General features: G+C 38.3%; 1 protein-coding gene across 3 annotated transcripts in view; it reads left to right on the top strand.

Annotated features, from left to right (window-relative positions):
• The window catches only part of Uvrag (UV radiation resistance associated), a 300,747-nt gene that overhangs the window by 145,976 nt on the left and 129,636 nt on the right, over nt 1–25,135 (top strand). For 2 of the 3 annotated variants that reach the window (XM_090348440.1, XM_090348441.1), the window contains 3 exons: nt 5,492–5,618; nt 21,179–21,263; nt 24,520–24,607. In XM_090348440.1, the coding sequence (XP_090204566.1) occupies nt 5,492–5,618; nt 21,179–21,263; nt 24,520–24,607 (300 nt within the window). The remainder of the gene's footprint in view (nt 1–5,491; nt 5,619–21,178; nt 21,264–24,519; nt 24,608–25,135) is intronic. The other variant, XM_090348443.1, reaches the window with a different exon arrangement.

Consider the following 25,135-nt stretch of genomic DNA (forward strand, 5'->3'; position numbering starts at 1 on the left):
TTAAAGTTATGGATTAATCTGTCAATCTCAAGTAAATTTTTAGCATTACCCATGATTTTTTGGTAAAGATCCATAAATAGAAATGCGTGTGCCTGCAAATAGATGAGTGTGATTTTCTGATATTATGTTATGAAATGCTAAAATCCAATTAAAAATGAGACATGAGATCAGTACGTGACATTAGCTATACTTGGAGGGAACTGATAAACAGAACACAGAAACTCATTAGAAGCTACTTAGAGAACATGAGGATCTTTGAGCGACTTGACTTTGAAACATTGAGAAGGAAGCAGAACCAGATCCCACATGGGCAGGGTTTGTTTACTCATCAGAAATGAAAGCCAGCAATCCTGGCTTTGAATGACTTGATATATTTTTTGTAAGTGGGCCAGTTTCCACACACGGACCATAACACAAACACACTGTACTCACGCCTTCCTGTATTAACTTAGTATTTGGATTAACTTGTAACTGTAGTTCTTTGAATCTAGAAAACATTTTGAATTTGAGTATGTGGCCTGGAACAGAACAGGTTAACCTGTCCTCCCTGCCCCCAACCAGACATAACCTGTGTTTTCTAAAGACTTGCTTTTCTTTTTCTTTATTTTCTTTCTCTGCTCAGGTAGCAATCCATTTACGTATTTTTGTGGGAAAATTCAAGTTAATTTGAATACTTAGCTTTTCATGGAAAAAGACTGATTCCCTACCTATTTTTGTTTTGTTTTGTTTTGTTTTACCCCCTCAGTGAGACAATCCTAAGCTTCCTAATCACAGTGGTAGATTGCTAAGGAAAACCCAAATGGGTCTCTGCTTTTTTTCTTTGTTGATAAGCAACCTCATTTTTCTCCTAACATCTGCCTCCTGTTTAGTTTTTTAAATTTTAAACTACGTTGTAAGCCGGGCACTGGTGGCTCATGCCTATAATCCTAGCTACTTGAGAGGCTGAGATCTGAAAATCACAGTTCAAAGCCAGCCCAGGCAGAAAAGTCCATGAGATTCTTATCTACAATTAACCACCACCAACAACAAAAAACCAGAAGTAGCACTGTGGCTCAAAGTAGTAGAGTGCTAGCCTTGAGTGAAAAACAGAGGGATAGGGCCAAAGCCCTAAGTTCAAGCCCCGTAACTGGGGGGAAAATATTGTAATAAAATTCTGATCTCTTGGGGCTGCAAATATGGCATAGTTGTAGAGTGTTTACCTAGCATGCATGAAGCCCTGGGATTGATTCCTCAGCACCACATAAACAGAAAAAGACTGGAAGGGGCTCTGTGGCCCAAATGCTATAGTGCTAGTGCCCAGGGGGAGGGAAGGAGGGAGAAAAGTGGGGGAGGCGAGAGGGGGGGGCGAGAGAGAGGGGGAGAGAGACAATGGGAGAGGGGGAGAGAGACAGAGAGAATTCTGATCTTGCTCATGTTTAATTGTGTAGTTCAGTTGTATTAAATACACTCATAATATTTTGGAACTATTGCTACAATCCCTCTCCAAAGCTCTTTTATCTTGTAATATGAAAAGTCTGTATCGATTAAACACTGACTCCTGCTTTCCTCTCTTCTTGAGCCTTGGCAGTCACCATTCTTCTTTCTGTCTTGATTCTGACTACTTTAAGAATCACATTTAAGTAGTTTCAAACACAGTGTGCCTTTTATGCCTGGCTTATTTCACTTAGCATAATGTTCTGAAGGCTTATCCATGTTACTGCAGATTACAAATTTCTTTCTTTAAGGCTGAATAATATTTTGTGTTTGTATGCATTTTCACTCATATGGTAATGGATACTTGTGTGTTGCCTTTATATTTTTGAACCTTACTGGCTTTTGGTCATTGTTTACATTATGTGGAAAATGATTCTTTGTAAAGACATATTTCATAGACTTTTCAAGGGTAATATTATAATTGTCAGAAACGAAGGTTTGCTTTTGATTTTTTTTTTACTTGTTTTTTTGGCTTGTATGTCCTTAATGGATTATCACGACATCTGTTTAGAATCAGTATTTCAGGGATGATTAGAAGAAAGCATTTGGATTGAGAAATGATTGCTGTAAAGTACTTTCAACTTAAGTGCCAAAGTTTTGTTCCCTGCCATTGCATCAATGATGCACCTCACTTGGTCCCCAGGCCTCCTCACTGTCTATAAATCAAATCAAGTACCAACTCTTTCCTTGTAAACTTTTCCGCCAGCTTAATTCCAGGTTTTGGTAATTTATTTAGTGAGTATATTTTTTCTACTACAGTTTTAATTAGCTATTTTATACCTCTGGAAAGGTTATAAGAATTTACCAGGTATAGCCAAATTACTATTTGGTCAAGATTTTATGTCATGGAAAATCATGAACAGCATATTGTTGACACCATCTGGCAAATGCCAGGTGAGAAGGGTGCCCACATCTGAAGTGTATTCCGTGTGTGTTCCTAGGCAGACACACACATTCACCATGAAGGCAAGACACTGTGGTGTCTACCAACACTATTGGGGACTTATTTGGAACTGCCTAGGAGGCATTGGCTGCCCTTTGTTAGCTTTCTCTGAAATGCTTTTTTTTTTTTTGTCGTGGGACTTGAACTCTGGGCTTGGGCATTGTCCCTGAGCTCTTCAGCTCAAGGCTATCACCCTACCCCTTCAGCCACAATACCCCTTTCAGTTTTATGGAGGTTGATTGGAGATAAGCATCTCAGACGTTACTTCCCAGGCTGGTTTGGAACCTTAGTCCGCAGATCTCAGCTAGAATTACAGGCATGAGCCACCAGTCCCAGCTAGTCTACGAGGTTTTAAAAGCCGACTTCTCATGTATAAAATTTTGTGTTCAATCTATCTCTGTCACAGCATTTTTTCAGTACTTAATTACTTTTCTTTTTTCTTCTTTAAAAAAATTTTTTTGAGGAGCTATGAATTTGGCCTAGTGGTAGAGTGTTTGTCTAGCATGCACTAAGACTCAGGTTTGATTCCTCAGTACCACATGCGTAGAAAAAGCCAGAGGTGGTGCTATGGTTCAAGTGGAAGAGCCCTAGCATAGAGAAAGCTCAAGAACAGTGTCCAGGCCCCAGGACTGACAAAGAAAAAAAATTTTTTTTTTTTTGAGATGCTGGGGATTGAAATGAGGGTCTTGTACATGCTAAGCAGGTACTCTGCCATTAAACTACATCTTTCTTCATTTTCTTCTTATTGCAAAGTGATAGTTGGCTGTATGACTGTTCCACATTTTGTTTATGCATACCTCAATTGGTGGACTTCAGATTGTTTATACTTCCTACTTATTTTGAATGATTTTGCTATGAACATTTTTGTTGGACTTTTGGTGTGGAGATGTTTTCTTTGTCCTTGGTACATGCCTAGAAGTGGAAGTGTGAAGTCCTTTGGTACTGTTATGCTTCATTTTTTTGAGAATTCCATTCTTATTTTTCACTACTTTTGTTTTATATATTGTGTGATATCAAGAAAGGGACCTTGGTTATTTCTGGTGTCCTTTCAGTTGTTAGGACTTTACCCCCTGACAGCAAGACTTTTTACAATCCTAGCTCCTGGAGGGAAAGGGTAGATTGGAAGAAGCACAGTTTGAAGTCAATCTGAGTATAGGGGTGGGGAGTAGGGAGCTTAGTGAGATCTTATCTCAATCAAGAAGCTGGACTTGGCAGTATATACCTGTAGTCCCTTTAGTGTGGAGGGACCACAGTTAAGATGAACATGGTCTAAGATTAGGCCAAGGCAAAATATGAGTCCCTACCAGCAAAATGCCTAAAGTAGCCAGCTACAATCCTAGCTATTTGGAAGGCAAAGATCAAGAGAATAGAGATTCAAAGCCAGCCCAGGCAGAAGACTCCTCAACAACAACAACCAAAAAAAAAAAAAAACCAAAAAAACAGCAAAATGTGTGCCTGTTGTTGTCCCAACTATGTGGGAAGGATAAGTAGGAGGGCTGAACTTCAGGCCAGTCCCAGCCCTGGCATAAACCTGGTACTATTTGAAGAATCATAAAGTCTGGGAGCTTGCCTCTAGTAATAGACCACCTGCCCTGCTGTTTTGTAAAAAAAAATTGTGAAAACCCCAGTACTAGAATGTGTTTATAAATCCACAGATAAAAAAGGATATACTGGGACATGATGAATTATATAGGTCTTTAGACATTCACACAGAGTGAGAACAAAGGAGGATATTCTTTTTTTTTTATTTTTTTATTGTAATTAGTAAAAGGGTTAGATGATATTTGCCAGATAGAAGGTGCATTAATTCACATACATTGATACCCTTTCACATGTCTTGGTACCCTTTGAAAGGACCTCCAGGATAGTGAAACAAAATCCATATAATGAATGATTGTTGTCCTTAATGTACTATGTTCTCTCTCATCTCCTTTGCTGTCCCTTGGTTATCTCATATTGGTATAGTATCTCACTTTGTTATCTGATATATTGAATTTATTTGTATTTGGATATTTGAAATTTGATAGGGAAGGGGGGAAAACCAAGACGGGTGGAGGGTGTGGGGGGGGAGGGAAACGGGTACCAAGGAGGATATTCTTAAGAGAGGATCACCTAGGCACAAGACCTATGTGCAAATGATAAAATAATATTTATCGAAATGAGCTCCAGAAATTGGAAATGAATTTGTTTTTTTTTTTTTTTTTTTTGCCAGTCCTGGGGCTTGAACTCAGGGCCTAAGCACTGTCCTTGGACTTTGTCAAGGCTAGAGCTCTACCACTTGAGCCTCAGCACCACTTCCAGCTTTTCTATGTATGTGGTACAGAGGAATCGAACATGGGTCTTTGTGCATGCTAGGCAAGCACTCTACCACTAGGCCAAACTCCCAGTCCCTGGAAATGAGTTTTTTTTTTTTTCCTTTGTTGCTGTTTTTCTTTTCCTTTTTGTCTTGTTTGTTCATTTATCTGTCTTTGAGAGAGCAAGGGTAGGAGACCCAGAAATGAAGGGGCAAAGGGTAAGCAAATCCAGCAGTGATATTTACAAGACACTGTGGAAAATGAACTGTATAACCTAGGGGTAGGGATGGGAGGGAAAGACTGGGAGAGAGTGAGGGAAGGGGTGAAATGGTTCAAAAAGAAATGTACTATTTACCTGACTTATGTAGTTATAACTCCTCTGCATGTCACCTTTATGGTAATAATTTGCAAAAACAACAACACCGCTACAGAACAGAAATAAAAGTAAATGAATAAGAGAAAAAACATAAACCTGGCTAGCGGTGTACGGGTTAAATAGCAAAGGCCATTGATAGGAGGATCACAGGTTCAAAGGACCGTCAGCCTTGCCTGCCTGACATAGTAACCACAACGTCCTGAGTTCCAGTTATAAAAAATAAATATTCTATTTTTTGCTTAGTTCTATTTTCTTTCCATTTGGATGCTAGCTGCTGATAATGAAGTTACTTAGATGTATGGATTTCAGGAGTATTAAACACTTGTTTGAAACTTTGTAAATGTTTAATGATTCATAGTCAGGACTTTTATATTTCTAAATTTACCTGGGATTTTATTTCTTTAGAAAAAAGAAAGTGAATGCCTACAGTTAAAAATTTTGGTGCTTCGAAATGAACTGGAAAGACAGAAAAAAGCCTTTGGACGTGAGGTAGCCTTACTGCAGAAACAACAAATCACATTACAGGACGAAGGTGAGTGGATGCTCCATGCCATCAAGGTAACCACCCCATTTGGTAGTTTTCCTTTTTTCTTTTCTATAAGTTCAAGTAGTCATCTTTGTGGAAATATATTGATAGAATTTCTTTCATTTGGGAAGTAGTTTTGAAGTACTTTGGAATTGAAACAAAACTGTACAAGTCCATATATGAATGTTTTTTCCTGCTAGTCCTGGGGCTTTAACTCAGGGCCTAGGCACTGTCCTTGAGCTTTCTCAAGACTACCACTCTACCACTGGAGCCACAGAAACACTCCCAGCCTTCTCTGTGTATCAAACCTAGGCCTAAGAGCATGCTAGGCAAGCATTCTACCACTAGGCCACACTCCTGGCCCTCGGTTGAACTTTTACCAAGTGCCTACAGCCACATCAGCAGACTGTCCATCAAGACATGGCATTCTCAGGGTTCCAGCAGAACCTGACCACTCCAGGATCCCTTTATTTGCATCCATAGACACACTGAACACTGAAGACTACCTGTACTTACCAGACCAAAGATTGGTTTTACCTAATTTTGAACTTTATAGAAATAGAATCACCCGTGTACATTTTTTTTGGTCGGTTGTGGGACTTGAACTCTGGACCTGGGTGTTGGTCCCTGAGCTCTTCAGTTCAAGGCTACCATCCCTACCCCTTGAGCCATAGTGTCATTCTAGTTTTCTGGTGGTTAATTGGAGATAAGAGTCTCACGGACTGTAGTGCCCAGGCTGGTTTTGCACCCTCAGATCTCAGCCTCCGGAGTAGCTAGATTATGGCCGTGAGCCACTGCACCTGGCTTTACCTTTGTTTCATATTAGTTGTGATTTACTTATTGCTAATCCCCAGTAGTATTCCATTATATACTTGTGTTTGTATGGTTTCAGTAAATTTCAGTTTGGCACTATTATAATTAATGCATCTGTACCTATTTGAGTGCACATTTTCTTTTTCTTTTTTTTTTTTCCCTACATGGGGAGTGCACAGGTCATTGAGGCTTTTATTTTGCACATGCAACCACTGGGGATCTAGCCAGTGACCACCTTGGCAATCACACTGGAGGCACACATGGCTCCAGACAGTGGCTGGAAAGCATGGTGACAATGATTGGGACCAATGACATGATTATAGAGCTAGGATCTGATCAGGGTTCCTGTGGTCGGGTCTGGTTTCTGCACAAGTTTACAGAAGCAGTGGAGGAGAGGGGAGCAAACTACTCAAAGGGCCCAGCACTGGGGGCCTCACACTGCACACAGACATTGTGGGCAGGGGTTAAACAGCTGATGATGACACAAGCACTGGAAGCTCACAGATCGCCTGCTGGTGGCTTACTTGGCAAGAAGGTTTCTGAAGTTCCTGCCAGCAAACTTGGCCTTGCTCCCCAGCTCCTCCTCGATTCTCAGGAGCTGGTTGTACTTTGCCAGGCGCTCAGATCAGCAAGGTGAACCAGTCTTGATCTGGCCTGTGCAGAGCCCCACCACCAGAGGTCAGCGATGAAGGTATCCTCCATCTCTCCAGAGCCATGTGATACTCTCACACCCCAGCCGACGGACTAGGCCAGCGTCTAGTGCACCTTTACTAATGAAGTTTTTGGATAGAGATTCAAAGTAGAATTACTCAAAGATTGTACAGCCTTAGCAGATTGTGTTCAAAAGACTTCTCTCTATCAATGCTCTGATCCTACATCCTTGTCAGCCTTTGATACTCTTTTAAATTTTAGCTCTATTTGGTGGGTTGCTTAGAGAATCTTCTTGCAGTTCTGATTTGTATTTTCCTGAAAACTATTAAAGTAAACCATCATTTCATGTGTTACTTTTGTGAAATGTCAGTGTTACAGATTTTTTAAAAAATTAACCTTTTATTTTTTTCCCCCCCGGTAGTACTGGGCTCGAACTTAGTCTCTTGCTCTTGTTTGATTTTCACTCAAGGCTGGTGCTGTATCACTTAACCCACACCTTAATTTTTTAATTTCTTTTTGTTGGTTAATTGGAGATAGCTATCTCACAGACTTTTTTGCCTAGGCTGGCCCCAACTGAGATCCTTCCAGACCTAGCCACCAGTAACCAGGTTTCCTTTTATATAATTCACACACACACACACGATCCCATGTTGTGGCTTTAACAGTACCTTTAAATAGACATGACTTTTATTTTGTCATTCTTTTATATTGGAAGCTGTGTCTAGTTTAAGAAATATTTGCCCATTGGAAAATCATAGAGCTAATCTTTTGTTTTCAAAGGTAGCTCTCTATTTTACTTCTTATGTTTATGTCTTTATTTCATTTTGAATTCGTTTTGGTACATAATATAAGAATCAAGCTTTTATCCATTATCGAAGCACCATTATTGAAGACCATCCTTTGTTTTCATGTACTTCTTGTATGACTCATGTGACCTTGTCACACTTCCTCAATTAAGGGCCCTCAGTTATGTTCTGTTCAGCTGATTTCCAACTATTATCTCACTGTTTCAATCTTTCTCCTGCTTGATACTTGTTAATGTTCTTTGGTTTCATTTGCTTGCCTTCAAAACCATCTTGATTAATTTTGTCTATGTATATTTTCTTATGCAATTCTACACCAAAAAGAGAGACTTGCTAGGAGCTTTTTAAAACTATATTGCAATGTTTATCAGTATTTTTGAGAATAATGGACTCTGCCGTCCTCTATCTTAAGCAAGGAGTAACTAGATCTTTATAAGCATTATTAAGATGAATTCTCAGTTTATGGACCATTCTCACAATTCATTTAATTTCTTTTTTCCATATATTTTTATTGTAATTAATCGAAGGGTTACATTATATTCACCAGATAGAAAGTACATTACTTCACAAACATTGATACCCTTTCTCATGTCGTGGTCCCCATTTCCCTTCCCCTTCCCCTCATTTAATTTCTTTATGTTTCTGGTTTTTCAATATTATTATAACTGTTTATGTTATATGTTTACTCATTACTAGTATATAGATATACAGTTGATTTTTTTTCATTTTTGAAAAAAATTTTATTGTATTGTTGGGGTGATATACAGAGGAGTTACAATTACATTCATCAGGTAGTGGGTACATTACTTCTTGAACATGGTTACCTCTTCCCATGTTTTTCTCCTACTTTTCCTCCCCCGACTTGTTCCTATTCATCATGTTTTTCCCTTACTTTCCTTTTTTCAAATAAACAAATAAATGTATATACAATATACTAGGTACCAAAGTCAGGTACAACAACAACATGAGATAAACCTTAAGGGAAAAAGAAGAGAAAAGAAATAGCTTCACATAGTATATCAAGAACAACAATCACAAATTTAAGGTGGAATTTTTTGTTTCTAATCCTCAAATTTTTCCAATCGATTTTAAATACCTTGGATAAATGCTCCCTGCATTCCCGCTATCTGTGACACACACAGAAAGTGCCATAGATGCTGAAGTTACAGCTAACCAAAGGAAGCAGGCCAGGCCTGTCTGATTCTAGGATTCACCTTCTGTCCAAGCTCTGTGTTACTTCTTTTATACAGAGGCCATAAGGAGAGTATGGATGATGGATGATTACAGCTGCTCTTTGCTGAGCGCTACCAGGTCTACAGTTGATTTTTAAAGGGGAATTAATTTTTATTATTATGTTTGTGGAAAAAATTCACCAAAAAAGGGCCTGGCAGTTTGGCCTAGTGATAGAATGTTTGCCTAGCATGCATGAAGACCCTGGTTTGATTCCTAGGTACCACATACATAGAAAAAGCTGGAAGTAGTGCTGTGGTTTAAGTGGGTAGAGCTCTAGCCTTGAGAAAGCCCAAGGACACTGCTCAGGCCCTGAGTTCAAGCTCCAGGACTGGCAAAAAAAAAATCACCAAAAGCTTTATAGCAAACTAGCAATTTTTTTTGTACTTTCTTTTAAAAGAGTGACAGCTCTTGCTATGAGTATCTGTTTATTTATATTTTAGTATTATTGTAACCTAATAATAAAAATATACTTCAGTTGAGTTTGATTTAATTATAAGCATTACAAAATTATGAAAGTTCTAAAACAAATTTAGATATAATGTACATATTCTATAGGCTTTCACTGTCAAGTATGTAATTGAATCTTTTTCATATATATATATTTTTTATTGTAATTAATAGAAGGGTTACATGATATTTGCCAGAAAGATGGTGCATTAATTCCCATACATTGATACCCTTTCACATGTCTTGGTCCCCATTTCCCTCCTCCCAACCCCCTGTAATTGAATCTTTTATTTAACAATGACAAGAATTCTAATTTTTACTAGTTTGATCTAAAAGGAAAATTAATTGTCATCATACATTCTCCTCCACAGTCCTAAGGGGCTACTAAATTACTTTCTATCTCTATAGATTTCCCTATTCTGGGTATTTCATATAAATGGGAGTGTATAATATGTGGGCTTTCATCATCAGTTTCTTTCATTAAATCATCCATGGTATAGCACGTACCATTACTTAGTTTTTATTGCCAAATTAAATATTCAATGATATGGATGTGTCCTGATCTGTTTATCCATTCATAAGTTGGATGAAATGTAGATTGCTTTCATTTTTGAATCATGAATAATGCTGCTGTGAACTATCTCTGCTTTGCTGATGCCATTGTTTTGTGGGAGAAGCTACTTTTTATAATCAGGTTCAGAATGAAGTGATATTAGAACATTTGGGATGAAACAGATTAGCTTCTCCTCCTTTTACCTACTCCCAGACTGGCTGGATGTGTATTTCTTCCATTCAGCACTATTATCTTCTCTACACTGTGTCATCTCTGGAAGTAGACACAGCTTAATTACAAAGTCAAATACTGTATCTTGTGAGGATGGTGTGGTGCCTAGGAAATAGTAAGCATTCAATAAATATTTGTTGACGATCTGGATCATACTTGTCCTTCAGTGTCTTCATTATAAAGATTTCCCTAGTAGTTTCATTTAGGAAGACAAATATCAAATATCCTTAGAAATTGTGCTGGAAAAAGCACCATTATGTGGCATTGATTTAACATAATACCTGCCTCTGGTACAGTTTCTGTGCTGACATATGTAAATGAGAATCGGATAGAAATCATAAGACATTGTGGATGATGTTCCTTTCACAAGATCTCTCTTTTAGGATGACTCTAAATAGGTGTATTTACATATGTATGTAAAATGTATTCATCTGTTAAAAAAAAAAAGTTTCATCTCTGAAAAGACCCAGTTGTTATGGTGCTTTTGGAGTTGCATCGATTTGCACTATATTCTGAGTGTGTACATACTCATAACTTTCCTTTTTCAAAATCATCATCTCTAAACAAGGGGGAAAACACTGGGTACTGGGAAAAGGGGGTAGCTTGATATAGACAACCACATTTATTTACTAGTACTTCCCATTCTTTTCGGGAAACGATGTTTTCATAGTGGTACTTGATAACCAGAAACATACTCATTTTGAATTTAGACACTATTCTGACCTCAAGAATGCAGTAAGGATACTGAGTCAGTATGGTTTTTAATCTTGACTTTGGTACTGATTATACTGGAATTAACTTCTTCATCTTGAAACACCTCTGTTCAATAAAGCATAGCTGGTCAAAATAGTGTTGAATATCTATAATGTATTTTATTTTTATTTATTTATTTATTTATTTATTTATTTATTTATTTATTTTTTGCCGATCCTGGGCTTGAGCTCATGGCCTGAGCACTGTCCTTGGACTTTCTCAAGGCTAGCACTCTACCACTTGAGCCTCAGCACCATTTCCGGCTTTTGTCTATGTATGTGGTACCAAGGAATTGAACCTGGGTCTTCATGCATGCTAGGCAAGCACTTTAACCACTAGGCCAAACTCCCGGCCCCTATAATGTATTTTATACTTACAAAAACTCTTTGCAACAAGGTGATTTGGAAAGAGGCAAGGTGGGTCATTTCCATCTCTGCTGCTGACCTGCTGAGTGGCCACATGACTCCAAGGGGATTTGTTGTCCATGCCAGTGGGGTTTCCTCTGCTTTGCTTTCAAGGCGGCAATTCTCAGTTTGCCATCTAAGCAGCTTCCAGCTGGCTGTGAGGATTAATGTTTACTAATGTATATATTTTCATTCCTGGAAGATATTAGTAGTTTAACTTAGAGTGTTTAATATAAAGTAGATTTTTTCTCATTACTGTCTGAAGCCACATAACCTTTCACCAACTAGTTTTATTGTTTTGCAGGGACTTTTGTCCCAGCAAACAACCCCCCAAATCTTTCTGAGAAGCAGTAGTCTATAAAAATTAGTTTGCCAGGAATTGGGTTTAGAAACAATGATGTGAAACATTGTTCTTAATGAAATGCGTTCAGTATAATCTAGGTTTTTTTTTTTTTTAATCAACAGATGTTGATAGAAATCTAGTATACTTTAGTGATCCTGGAAAGTAGTATTAATTTCATTGAAGGAGACTCTTCTACTATTTGTAGGAATTGTGAGAAAAACTCTGTATTTTTCCTATCAAAGTGGCTTGCTTAAAATTTCTTGCTTTGGCCTAGTGGCTTGGTTCTTGTTGATTATTCTGAGACAATAATATTAGCATGTAAAAGAAGGGAAAGAGGAACTACTTTGGGATAAAGAAAGACTCCCCCCCCCCCCTCCAGTCCTGGCTTGAACTCAGAGCCTGAACACTGACCTTGGAATTTCTCAAGGCTAGAGCTCTACCACTTTGAGCCACAGTACCACTAACTGGCTTTTTCTATGTATGTGGTACCAAGCAATCAAACTTGGGTCCTTGTGTTTGCTAAGCAAGTATTCTACCACTAGATCAAACTCCTGGCCCAAGGAAACATTTTTGAAATGAAAAGTTTTGTCTTAACTGATTGTTCCAAGATGGAATTAAGGCAGACTTTGAAAGAAGTACCTCAGATTGTTCAAGAAGTAAATAGAGGGTGTGGTATGTTTTAGAAATTGCTTGTGTACTGTTAATCTTACTTCAAAGTCTTTTAATAATCACGTGTGTGTGTGTGTGTGTGTGTGACCAGTCCTGGGACTGAACTCGGGGGCTGGGCACTGTTCCTGAGCCTCTTTCATTCAAGGCTAGCACTATATCACTTGAGCCACAGTGCCACTTCTGACTTTTTCTGTTTGTGTGGTACTGAAGAATTGAACCCAGGGCTTCATGCATGTTAAGTATGTACTGTACCACTAAACTGATTAATGGTCACTTCTTACACTCTTTAAACTAGGGACTCTAGCAATAATCGAAGCAGAGCGGCCGGGCCTGCTGCATCAGGGATAAATAAGGAGCAGCCTGTTTGCCCTATGTGCTTGCCTGCAGACTTCCTTGTGAAATGTTTTCCTTATGTGACACCTAACACCCTGAACCATTTCCAGCAGAAGGAACTACATTTATTTATTTAAAATTTTTTTTTCTTATATTACAGAGGTTTGACTCAGAGCCTCTCACCAACTCTACCACTTGAGCCATGCACGTAATTCTTGTTATCAGGGTCTTGGTTTTTCTAGGGACAGAACTGAACCATCAGTCCTTTTGTTACGTATTGCTTCCCTCTATCTGGTAATCTGGCATTGCAGATGTGTAATATCCTAGTTGAAAGGAACCTAGTTTTCATGCAAATAAGCTTTGTGTTTGGTTTTTATGATACCTTAGATTTAACCCAAAGCCTCCTTGCAAAGGAAGCACTTTACCACTTGAGCCATGCCCCAAACCTACAATTAGTTTTTGTTGTTGTTTTGTTTTGTTTTTGCCAGTCCTGGGTCTTGGAGCACTGTCCTTTGGCTTTCCTCAAAGCTAGCACTCTACCACTTGAGCCACAGCACTACTTCTGGCTTTTTCTGTGTTATATGGTACCGAGGAATCAAACCCAGGGCTTCGTGCATGCTAGGCAAGCACTCTACCACTAGGCTACGCTCCCAGCCCCATACAATTCATTTCTCAATTGTAAATTTAACAAACATGGATTACTTCTCACTTAGAAAGTGCCTGTATATAGATTGTCATCTATAGTCTTTAAAAACCCAGTAATAGAAGATAAGCTAAATTGTTCTCTTCATTTTTTATAAGAGGTACTAGGATGTAAATAACTTGACCAAGAACACAGACAATAGGGAACAAAGTTGATAATGTGAACTCCAGACCTTTTGGTGCTTTTCTCATTATTCCATGTTTCAAACCTTGCATAAATCTTATAAAATAATTAACATACTAAAATACTGTAACATGCCAGATATTATTTATGACATATCATTTAATTCTTAATCATAAGAGAAAATTTTTACTTTTTTCCCATATGTGGAAAACTAGAACTCAGTGATAGTTTGTAAGGGCACAGTTATGTGACAAATCCAAATATGGATTATTTGACTTTAAGGTCTGTCTTTTTCCATTAAGCAAAATATCCTTACTGCTTTCTCTAGTGCATCCAGCTGAAGTTACTTACTCTGTTGTAAAATCCAGTAAATCCAGCCGGTGAGATACAGAGAAGCCACATTTTGAGGGGTAGAATTGGGAGTCCTTTGCAAAGACCTGCAGCTTCCTTGTGGGAAGCAAGAACACAAACATTCTTTTGATGACATAGCATTCAGCAGAAATCAGTTGTCAGCTTTTAGTGCTCAGATTTGTAGAAATAATTTTTCTTGACAATTTCAAAGAAGAAGAAGTTATTGCCAAAATAGCAAATGTTTTATATGAAATTTTCATCCATTATGATAGTTTCTTGCCATTTCTCTGAGACATTTGAGGAGTTAAGGTGACATTTATATGGCTCTTTTCCATTTTACTATCTTCTGCTTGGTCAATAAATTCCTGTATTCTTTTGGCCTGTGTCCTCACTAAAATAAACATCCACAGTGGATCTGATTTACTACTTTAGTTTCTATCAAAAGGTTGAGGCTCATAAAGTTACTTCTCTACTTCTTCTTCTTTTTTTTTTTTTTTTTAATTTGTCAGTCATGGGGCTTGAACTTAAGGCCTGATTGCTGTCCCTGAGCTCTTTCACTCAAGTCTAGAACTCTACTACTTTGAACCACAGTTTTATTCCTTACATTTTTTTTCTTTCTCCCTTTCTCCCTTTCTCTCTTTCTCTCTTTCTCCTTTTCTTTCTTTCTCTCCCTCCCTCCCTCCCTTTCTTTCTTCCTTCCTTGATTCATTGCCAGTACTGAATGCTATCCCTTAGTTTTTTCACTCAAGAATGGAACACTGCTACTTGAGCCACAGCTCGACTTCTGGCTTTTTGGGTGGTTAACTGGAGAAAATGAGAGTTTTATGGGCTCTCCTGCTTTAGCTTCAAATCATAATCCATAGATCTTACCCTCCTGAGTAGCTAGAAATGAAAGGTTTGAGCCACAAGCACCCAGTTTACTTTTCTAATTTTGTGTGTGTTTGTATATATGCATATACTTGTGTATGTATATGTATTTGCATGTGTGTACACCCCAGTCCTGGGTCTTGAGTACATGTGTCAGTCCTGGGTCTTGAATTCAAGGCCTAAATGATATCCTTGACCCTTTTTTCCCTGAGCAAAAGAAAGGAGGATTCTAAGTTCTGTGGAGTCTGAGCTAAATATACACACTCTCCCTCTTCCTCTCCCTACCCCATACTCACACTAAAAAACCAACCAAACAAACAAACAAAAAAAAACTTGTAACAAGTCTTGAAAATCAAATAGGTAGGATTTCAACCTCTGTCTTTCTGATTCCCAAGTCAGAAAGTTAAGGAATCTTTCTATTTCCTACATCAGAAATTTTAGACAGTACACTGTATACAGTGCACTGGCCTCTAAAGGCCTGCCTTTTCTCCTTTGGAAGTAAAATGGACCTCAACAGTCAAACCAGTCATATAGACAGAGAGAGCTGGGAAAGGTATCAGTTGCTCCCCATTCCCTGCTGCAAGGGAACTTATCAGTTCTTTAATGAGAGGAAAAACTTTTCTTAGCACTAAATTCTGAGAGGAATTTAACATGTAATTTCTCATGTCGAGGCTTTTAAACATCATAATGAAATATAGTCAATTGCAATTTTGCAAAAGTTAAGCAAGAAATATCTATTAGCCCTTGAGAAGGGCAGCATAATAAATCATAGTACAGAAGAGGCATTTTAGAAGGGAGAAAAGCCAGAGTAGTGCAAATGTATTCCTTTTGGTCATCTAACACGATGTGGAAAACCCAGAAGAATGATTGTCTATCGCTTTTAACTGTAACTTTGATGGGAGCTGGCCATTGGCCAATCTGAGACCAAACTCTCTGGGGAGAGAAAGCTTGAAGAATTCGTTTTTTGTTTTGTTGGTGGAAGCAAGATTCATAATCTTTCACTATTAGATTTACAGCAGCCAACATTGACATTTGGTTATTAAAATTATGGTGCTCATGTTGAATAGAGGTGCCATTTTACTCAACTGATTGGAACATTGTATATACCTGGACAGAGCCAAGTATTTCAGATAGCATTTTTGGAAGATGTAAATCCAAGCACATTTGCATTCTTTCTCTCCCTTTGACATAATAGTACATTTAGAATAAATCCATAGACATGGTGAGAACAAAAGGAGGAAACCATCAGGTGAGCAAAGATTTTGGTCCAAAGTCGATAGGACTGTTAGGGTGAGAAAGCTAGTGTAGAGAAAAACTGATCCAGAGCAGAAACGGAGAAGGCTGCAGTGGAGGTTTCTGGCAGAGTGTCCTTAGAAGCTTCATTTTTGAAATTTTCAAATGTTAAGATCAGTAACCAGCCAGAGCAATAATCAGAGTGGGTGTGCTTTCTGGCCCATTTTCTGTATATCTGAGTAACTTCTTTTAATAGTTACTTTCACTGCTTTTAAATTATAATGGACTCTTGATCTGGTTAGGCCTCATGATATAAGCGCCTGGTATGGTACAAAGGTGGAGAGTAGAGCCTAAAGTGACTATGAACTTTTATATCTGTCCAGTGGAAAACAAGAAAGACAGCTATCCTTAGGAGTGAAAAACCCCAAAATAACACAATTTCAAAATAATGTCTTTTTATTTGACCCTAACGGTAGTTTAAAATAAAGAAACTGCCTTCTCTCAACAATACGTTCTAAAGGAAAGCCTACTGTCTTATACTTAGCTGGAAACAATGAAACTCCTCATTTAAAAGAGTCCTTATAGATTCAAAGAAACCTATATCCCCATGGTCTATACTAATTATTCTAACCATTTACTCATAGATTTGAAGAGAGAGCAAGGGCATCAGATACTTGAAGAAAATAGAGTGCACAAGACCATGTTGAACAAATAAAACAAGTAGCTCAAATGGAACAGAAATTTCTTTTAAAAAGGGGAGGAGATGGGACCGGGAGTTTGGCCTGGTGGTAGAGTGCTTGCCTTGTGTGCACTAAGACCCAGGTTCGATTCCTCAGTACCACATACATAGAAAAAAAGCCGGAAATGGTGCCAAGGCTCAAGTGGTAGAGCTCTAGCCTTGAGAAAGTCCACGGACAGTGCTCAGGCCCTGAGCTCAAGCCCAGGACTGGCAAAAAAAAAACAAGGAGGGGGAGGGGCTTCCTCAGGAGTTTTCCTACTGATAGAGTGCTTGCCTAGCATGCACAAAGCCCTGGATTTCATTCCTTGGTATACCACATACACAGAAGAAAACAAAAACCCAAAAATGGTGTTGTGGCTCAGGTGGTAGAGCACTAGCCTAGAGAAAGCTCAAGGATAGTGCCCAAGCCCTGAGTTCAAGGGGCAAAAAAAGGAAGGGAGGGAGGGAGGGTGGGAGAAAAGGAAGGAAGGAAGGAAGAAAGGAAAATGCTCTTAAATTTCACTCCTATTCTCTACCTAACAGAAAGCTGGAAGGATAAGCCTGGCATTCATGGCTCATACCTGTAATACTAGCTACTCAGGAGGCTGAGATCTGAGAATCATGGTATGAATTCAGCCCAGGCAGAAAGGCTTTTCCCACTAAACTACAAAAAAAAAGTCCAGAAGTAGAGCTGTGGCTCAAATGGTAGAGCACTGGCCTTGACCAAAGAAGCTCAGAGATAGCACCCATGCCCTGAGTTCAAGCCACAGGACCAGAACCAAAAAAGAAAAAAAAAAAGGAAGGAAGGAAGGAAAGAGGGAAAGGAAAGGAAGTTGGAAGGATTTTGATATCTACACTAATAAGAAGAAGCTGAATCGTGTACAGGTTCCTAAATTTCAGAGAGTTAATACCTCAGGGCAGCCAGGTAGCCTATCGTGTAAAAAAAGACAGCACAAGGAAAAAGGAGTATCATCCATGGCAGAAGATAGGAAGAAGTTAGGGCTTCTGTATGAGAAGGTAAAACAAGTCACCAGAAGCTGGGGAGGAGGGGGTCGAGGGGGTCGGTCATAGGGCTCAGGGCCTGGGCATTGTCCCTGCTCTCTTTTGCTCAAGACTACCACTTTGAGCCACTGTGTCATTTGCTGTTTTCTGGTGGCTAACTGGAGATACAAGTTCCACAGACTTTACCGCCTTGGGTGGCTTTGAACTGTGATCCTCAGATGTTGTTTAGCCTCTTAAGTAGCTAGAATTATGGATGTGAGCCACCAGCGCCTAACTTCACCAAAAGCTTTGAACTGATTATTTATGACCAAGTGTGGGCTAGTGTGAACCATTAAATAGTAAGGCCACTCTCACCTTCTGCATACTCCTTCATTTTATGCTCACAAGAAAGATTTTGGACAAGCCAGGAAAGAAGAGGTATAGTTTTGGAGGAGGAGAATAGCTACTCTTGTTTTTTGTTTTTGTTTTTTTTTATATATATATAAGCTTACTCTTAGAACAGCAGTATTAAGAACTACAAACCCTGCAGATTCCATGGGGCAGATAAAGGCCTGTTGTGCCTATAAGGAAAATAGTCATATGCACAAATTGTACTTGGAAACCGTAACATTCATCTCTCAGCAGTTGATAGAACTAGTGAAGAGAACGTCATGTGTAGTGGTGCATGCCTGTAAATCCTAGTTTCTCAGAAGGCAGACTGGGAGGGTTACAGTTCATGACTATTCTGGGCAAGTTAGCAAGACCACAATCTCAACAAGCCACGTGTGGGGGTTCATGTCTATACAGGAGCTTGAAGTAGAAGGATTATGGTCCAAGGCCAGGCCAGACAAAAACAGACCCTATCTGAAGAAATAACTAAAACAAAGGGTTCCAGGCATGATTCAAGCAGCCATTAAATCAAACCTTCATACCATTAAAAAAAGAGAGAGAGAAAGAAAAGAAAGAGAGAAAAGAAAAGAAAGATCTTCACAGCGTATCTTTTATCTGAGCTTTTCCCCTAAGTATACATGGAACATTCAGTTAGAATATATTTGGTACCATAAAACAAGCAAATGCAAAATTATTAAAATTATACAAAGCTTGTTGTCTCTCCAAAGTAGAAATAAGCTAGAAACCACTAACAGAAAGATAGCTTGAAAATTTCATCTGTTTACATTGTACAAGCATGCATATAAGAAGCCATGGGTCAAAGAAGAAAAAAGACAAATTAGAAAATATTTGGAGTTGAATGAATATGAGTGAACATTTGGAGGCATGTAAGCTTAGAGAACTTTTTTTTTTTTGGCCAGTCCTGGGCTTGAGCTCAGGGTCTGAGCACAGTCCTTGGACTTTCTCAGACTAGAGCTCTACCACTTGAGCCTCAGCACCACTTCCGGCTTTTTTTTTTCTTTCTATGTATGTGGTACCGAGGAATAGAACCAGGTCTTCGTTCATGCTAGTCAAGTACTCTACTACTACACCAAACTCCTGGCCCTCAGAGAACATTTTTATTGCATTTTAAAAACTCACATTAAAAAGAAAGGTCTGTAATGAATAATCTAAGCTTGTGCTTTAACAGAAAAAGAAAAAATTAAGCCCAATTCAAGCAGAAGGAAGGAAATCATAATAGGCAGAAACAAATAATAGAAAAAGAACATTGGATACCACCAAAGCCAGTTATTTGAAGAGATCACTAAAATTGTTAAGCTGATGCCAGACCAACCAAGTAAAAAGTGAAGACATACAGATACCATGATCAGGAATGACAGGGGACATCACTTCAGATTCTACAGACAAGAAAATAATAAGATGGCATTTCAAACATGATGGAAACAGATCACAAGAGCTCTGGAGACAGATTGTAGAGAGGTTCAATGGTGAAATCCTTCATGATTATATACAGTTGTAGTGTTAGTACTCACCTTATTGAATCATTAAGATGAAGTCTAAGGGGTGAATGATATTAGGAATGAAAGAAGACAAATGGAGTTCCTTGATTAAGTTCTATTGGGGAGTGGGGTAGAGTTTTCCACTCACTGTTTTTTAAAGTGCAATAGAGAGACAGAGACAGAGAGACAGAGACAGAGAGACAGAGAGAGAGAAAGAGTGTCCCTAGGACTGCTTAGGATTGGAGTGTGGCTCAGTGGTTGAGCACTTGCCTAGCCTGCTCCAGTCTGGCTCCATCGCCAGCACTGGAAAATAAAACTACTCAGGTGGTGGGACTGGGAGTTTGGCCTGGTGGTAGAGTGCTTGCCTAGCATGCACGAAGACCCGGGTTCAATTCCTCCATACCACATACATAGAAAAAGCCAGAAATGGTTCTGTAGCTCAAGTGGTAGAGTTCTAGCCTTGAAAAAATCCAAGGACAGTGCTCAGGTCCTGAGGCATTGAATCCAGATCCTCAGATCTCAGCATGACCCAGGACTGGTAAAAAAAAAAAAACAAAAACTAAGGTGGTGAATATTTTGCTCAGATAAAACTACTTTCTACTTCTGGTGTTAGAATCAAGCCTGCATTGTCATGAATGTCAGAAGCTCTCATTTTCTCACAGCAGGAAGATGTAAAAGGATTTTATGATCACAAAATCAGGGTTAAAAGTTGTAGAAACACAAAACTTAGGAATATAAATATAAGTATTAATCATTTGAATGCTAAAACAAACACTTAAAGGAAATTAAATGTTCTGTAATAGGATTGTTGTATAAGGGTATCAGATAAAATGTGGAATATTCCTATAATCACATTTATGGAATTAAATTTTATACAGCTGTAACTTCAGACTGTCAACATATAAAACTGCTTATGACATAATATGGAAAAATCAGAATACACATTTCCTGTACCCTGTGATTTTTCACTAAAACCACTTATATTTATGACCAAGATGGAAGTTCATTAAAAAAAAACTATTTGGATATATGAACTATATTATAGTAATCAAAAGGCAGATAATTTTTCCTGCTCTGTACTTTATATTTCAATAATGCTCTTACATAGCATTTGTGGTTGAGAATAAATTAACCAGTCTTTTTTAAAAAGTAAAGTCTGAAGTTTGAGATCTCATCAAGGTTTCTTGGTCAGCCCACCAAAAATCTGTGGGCTGAGAGTATTAGATTAGAATCCTGCTCTTTGGCTCCTGCTAGGGGCTGGACTTGTATGCAGAATAAATCAATAGGAAGTTTGTTCTGGTTGATTCCACTGGGGACTTCTACACTTTGATGCGCTTTCCCTTCTGATTTTTTTTTCTTTTCCTCTCACAGTTGGGGGACTGGGCCCTGCCAGAAAGGATATGATTAAGCAGCCCTGGCTGTCTGCAGTATTACATCTGAAATTATCTCCTTCGATCTCTCTCTCCAGGCAGTGCATTTTCAACTGAGCATGTCAAACTTCAACTCCAAAAGGAATCTCTAGATGAGTTGAGGAAGGAGTGTACCGCCAAAAGGTAAATACAATCCTGAGAAAGGTTGCTGTGAGCATGAGTACAGTGATGGTAGATTTGGAAGTGAGTATTCTTTAGAATGCTGGTATTGACGTACATTCTGTTCATCTCAGAGTACCATTTGTTGATTCCACAAATATTCATGAATACCTATTTTGTGCCATGCATTATGTACATGTGAACCAGTTACTATGTCATCCTAATCAGAAACACTGACATTGTTCTAGCTTTCCAGGACATACAACACTGTTGCTTCATATTGGAATCTTCCCTTCTTCCTGTCCTCTGCGTTGCAATTTTACATACAGTGTTTATTTCAATAATTTCTTTAAACTAACTCCTCTTTTTTTTCTCACTTTCTTTTATCATTATCTTCCTCCTCTTTAACCTCCTCCTGCCCTCCTTCCTTCTCCCCCTCCCTCCTCCTTGCTATTTTGTTTTAGGTAATAAAGGATTTCAAATTCCGGGCTAACTTGTTAGGCAAGTACTACCCTTTGAGCCATGCCTCCAGCACTTTTTCTGCTGGCTGTTTTTGAGATAGGATCGCCTTGGATAGGAACGGTCCTCCATTCTTCTATTTTTGCATAGCTAGAATGCCAGGCACACACCACTACACCCAAACCCAATATCTTCTGTTGAAATGTGGTCTCACGTACTTTTTTTGCCCAGGCTGGCCTAGAGCTATGATTATTCTTAGTTCAGTCTTCAAAGTAGCTAGGAATATGGGCATGAGCCCCTGGCACTTGGTCCTGTTTATATTTCTTGAAGTATTTGGGTGACCTCAGCAATGCCTAGAAAATCTCTGACCTCAATCCTTCCATCTCTAGTTCCTTCTTTTTATGTGCTGTCAGGTCTTTCCTCTTAAAATACTATTTTTCCTCTTCTTAATATGATTATTCTTTTGCTAATTTTCAAATAGCTTTCAGTGGGAAGTTTGACATTATATAACTATAGTTAATTTTGGTTTTTCTCTTTATTTTTCCTACTACATTCTTAATGCATTACTACCTCTATTCTTTCTTTTATTTTCATTCACTTTCTTGGAAAGTCCTGCCAACCTGCATTCTTCTTTGAGAAACAGTCTTGGTAACTAAGGTCTTAAGAATATTAGCTCTCAGAAGAACCTTTCAGATCTTAAATCCTCACAATTTGAAGATGGGAAATTTCTGTTTGTCTGGTTCACAAGCAAAGCCAGAGCTAGACCCCATTTAGTGTTTAGTGCTGTTTAAATCAGAGCAATCATTTTTCTCATTCATATATACAACACTTTTGATACCAGGTTCTCCAGCAAGCACCAATTGAGTATACTATAATTTAGTTTAGTTTGGACACTGTCTATTCCTACTTGGTTTCACAAGGGTAACATCTCCCACTGATTGCTTACAGTCAGAAGTCTCTGATCGTAGATCTATGTTTCTCACAAATCCTTCCTTGGCTTCAGTTAATTTGTAGTTTACTAAAATAGCAAAAAGAAATTAGGAGAAACCTTAATGTTGGCTTCTTTATTATAAGGAATATTGCCAAGGATACAAGTAATGACCTGGTGGAAGAGAGACAGAGGACAAAAGTATAAAGGTTGAGATAGGGTGCTCTCTCAAAGTGGTACACTCTTTATGCTCCTTGATCTACAGCTCCCCTTGGACTTCTTTTTAGAGGTTGATGTGTGGGGCTTCAGTTATTTGATCTTTCTAGTGGTCAGTTCCATTTGTGGTCTGTCTTAAGGGTCCCACACCAACTCACCTCATTCATAAAAGCTCTGGGATAATCAAATGAGGCTTAGTGTGAATATAAAAACTCTGTTGTCACTTGGAATTCCAAAGATTTTAGGTTCTCTGTGATTGAAATGTAGCACAAACACCACATACATGTTTTGTTACAGCCAAGCATTCTACTTCATTCTGCAGCTTTTTTTGTTTCTGTGATGCAAAAATGTAATTATTTATGTCTATTCAAATTTGAGAAATCCAAGCCAGGCACCAGTGGCTTACACCTGTAATCCTAGCCACTTAGGAGGCCGAGATCTGAGGACTGCAGTTCAAAGTCAGCCTGTGCACAAAAGTCTGTGACACTCTTATCTCCAGTTAACCACCAGAAAACTGGAAGTGGCACTGTTGCTCAAGTGGTAAAGCCTTGAGCTGAAGAGCTCGAGGACAGTGCCAAAGCCCAGAGTTCAAGCCCCATGACCCACCAAAAAAAAAAAGAAGAAGAAGAAATCCAGATATTCTACAACTTTTGCATTCCACCTTAACCTAGAATATATTTTAACCCTTTTTTTTCTTAAATTGCTGACCGTTTGCATAGTTAATTTATTCTGTGGTACTTTATATTGATCTTGTTTTTCAAGTAGTTTAAGAGAAGCAAGTCATCTTTTACGATATCTTTTTGTTAGTTTCTTTTTACTTTATTTTTCTAACATTGCCATAGCTTGTTTTTTGAGATAGTTACAGCACATAGTTGTGAGTCAGACACTTTTTTTTTTTTTTTGGTCAGTCCTGGGGCTAGTGTTCTGCCACTTGAGCTAGAGCACTACTTCCAGCTTTTTCTGTGTATGTGGTACCAAGGAATTGAATCTAGGGCTTTGTGCATGCCGTCTTAAGGATATACCATATATATCATTCTTGAAATCAAAGTGACTTCATTAGATAATGAATATTAAACCTTGCTTAGTTTACTAGGCTTCTGTAAATCTTGTTTCCACTGTTTATAAGTGAGTATAATAATAGCAACCTACTAGAGTTGTTGAAATAACTGCACAAAGCCATTTGTAATGCTCCTGTTGAATAGTAGTAGCAGGTCAATGATTTGTAGCTTTTTATCTCTTAGCATGGTGTTGGGCATCCAATATCTTAGTTTATGTAATATATAACTATAGTTTATACACTATCTTTACTTTAAGAAATAAGATAGTGGGCCAGGAGTTTGGCCTAGTGGTTAAAGTGCTTGCCTAGCATGCATGAAGACCCAGGTTCAATTCCTCGGTACCACATATATAGAAAAAAAAGCCAGAAGTGGTGCTGAGGCTCAAATGGTAGAGCTCTAGCCTTGAGAAAGTCCAAGAACAGGGCTCAGGCCCTGAGCTCAAGCCCAGGACTGGCAAAAAAAAAAAAAAAAAGAAATAAGATAGTATGTGGCTATTATGCCAGTGACCTACTATAGACAATGTAATCTCTCTCTGAAAGAATTATGTAGCAATAAATGTTAGAAAGCCTGCAAGTGGTTTTTTTTTTAATGAGTGTGTTTTGTTTTCTTTTTTCATTAGAGAACTCTTTCTGAAGACCAATGCTCAGTTAACAATTCGTTGTAGGCAATTACTCTCTGAGCTTTCCTACATTTATCCTATTGATTTGGTAAGTTTCAATTTTCTGAAAAGGGTTTTCCTTTTCAAAAGATAATTCCATTTGAAATTCTTAATGCAAAATTCATTGCTCTGATCTAAATCATATGCTTTCCTGTGATTCAGGCACTAATGTCTGTTTGAGTATTTTGAATTATTTATATTGTTTTGGTGGTTGGATTTCTTCTAAGAATGCCAAGTTATTTCTGGTTTCTTTTATAATCTTTTTATTCATGCACATCCTTTAGTAACTTCTCTGACAATACCCATAGGTATATGTGTACTGCTTATATTTTAGTAATTACTAATTAACCTGTACTTATTCACATTTATGTACTTATTCATGTTTATTAAGATATCGATAACTTCTATGATGTTATATTTTGAATCTAGTTTCTTTTAAAATAAATACAAGTAATCCTTCAGGAAAAGTGATTAAGGTTTTTTTTTGTTTTGTTTTTTGTTTTTTGTGGGTCACAGGGCTTGAACTTGGCCTAAGTGCTATCCCTGAGCTCTTCAGCTCAAGGCTACTGCCCTACCC

This window comes from Megascapheus bottae, chromosome 16 (genome assembly GCF_031878675.1).
Source record: "Megascapheus bottae isolate mThoBot1 chromosome 16, mThoBot2.hap1, whole genome shotgun sequence".
In the NCBI taxonomy this organism is placed as follows: domain Eukaryota; kingdom Metazoa; phylum Chordata; class Mammalia; order Rodentia; family Geomyidae; genus Megascapheus; species Megascapheus bottae.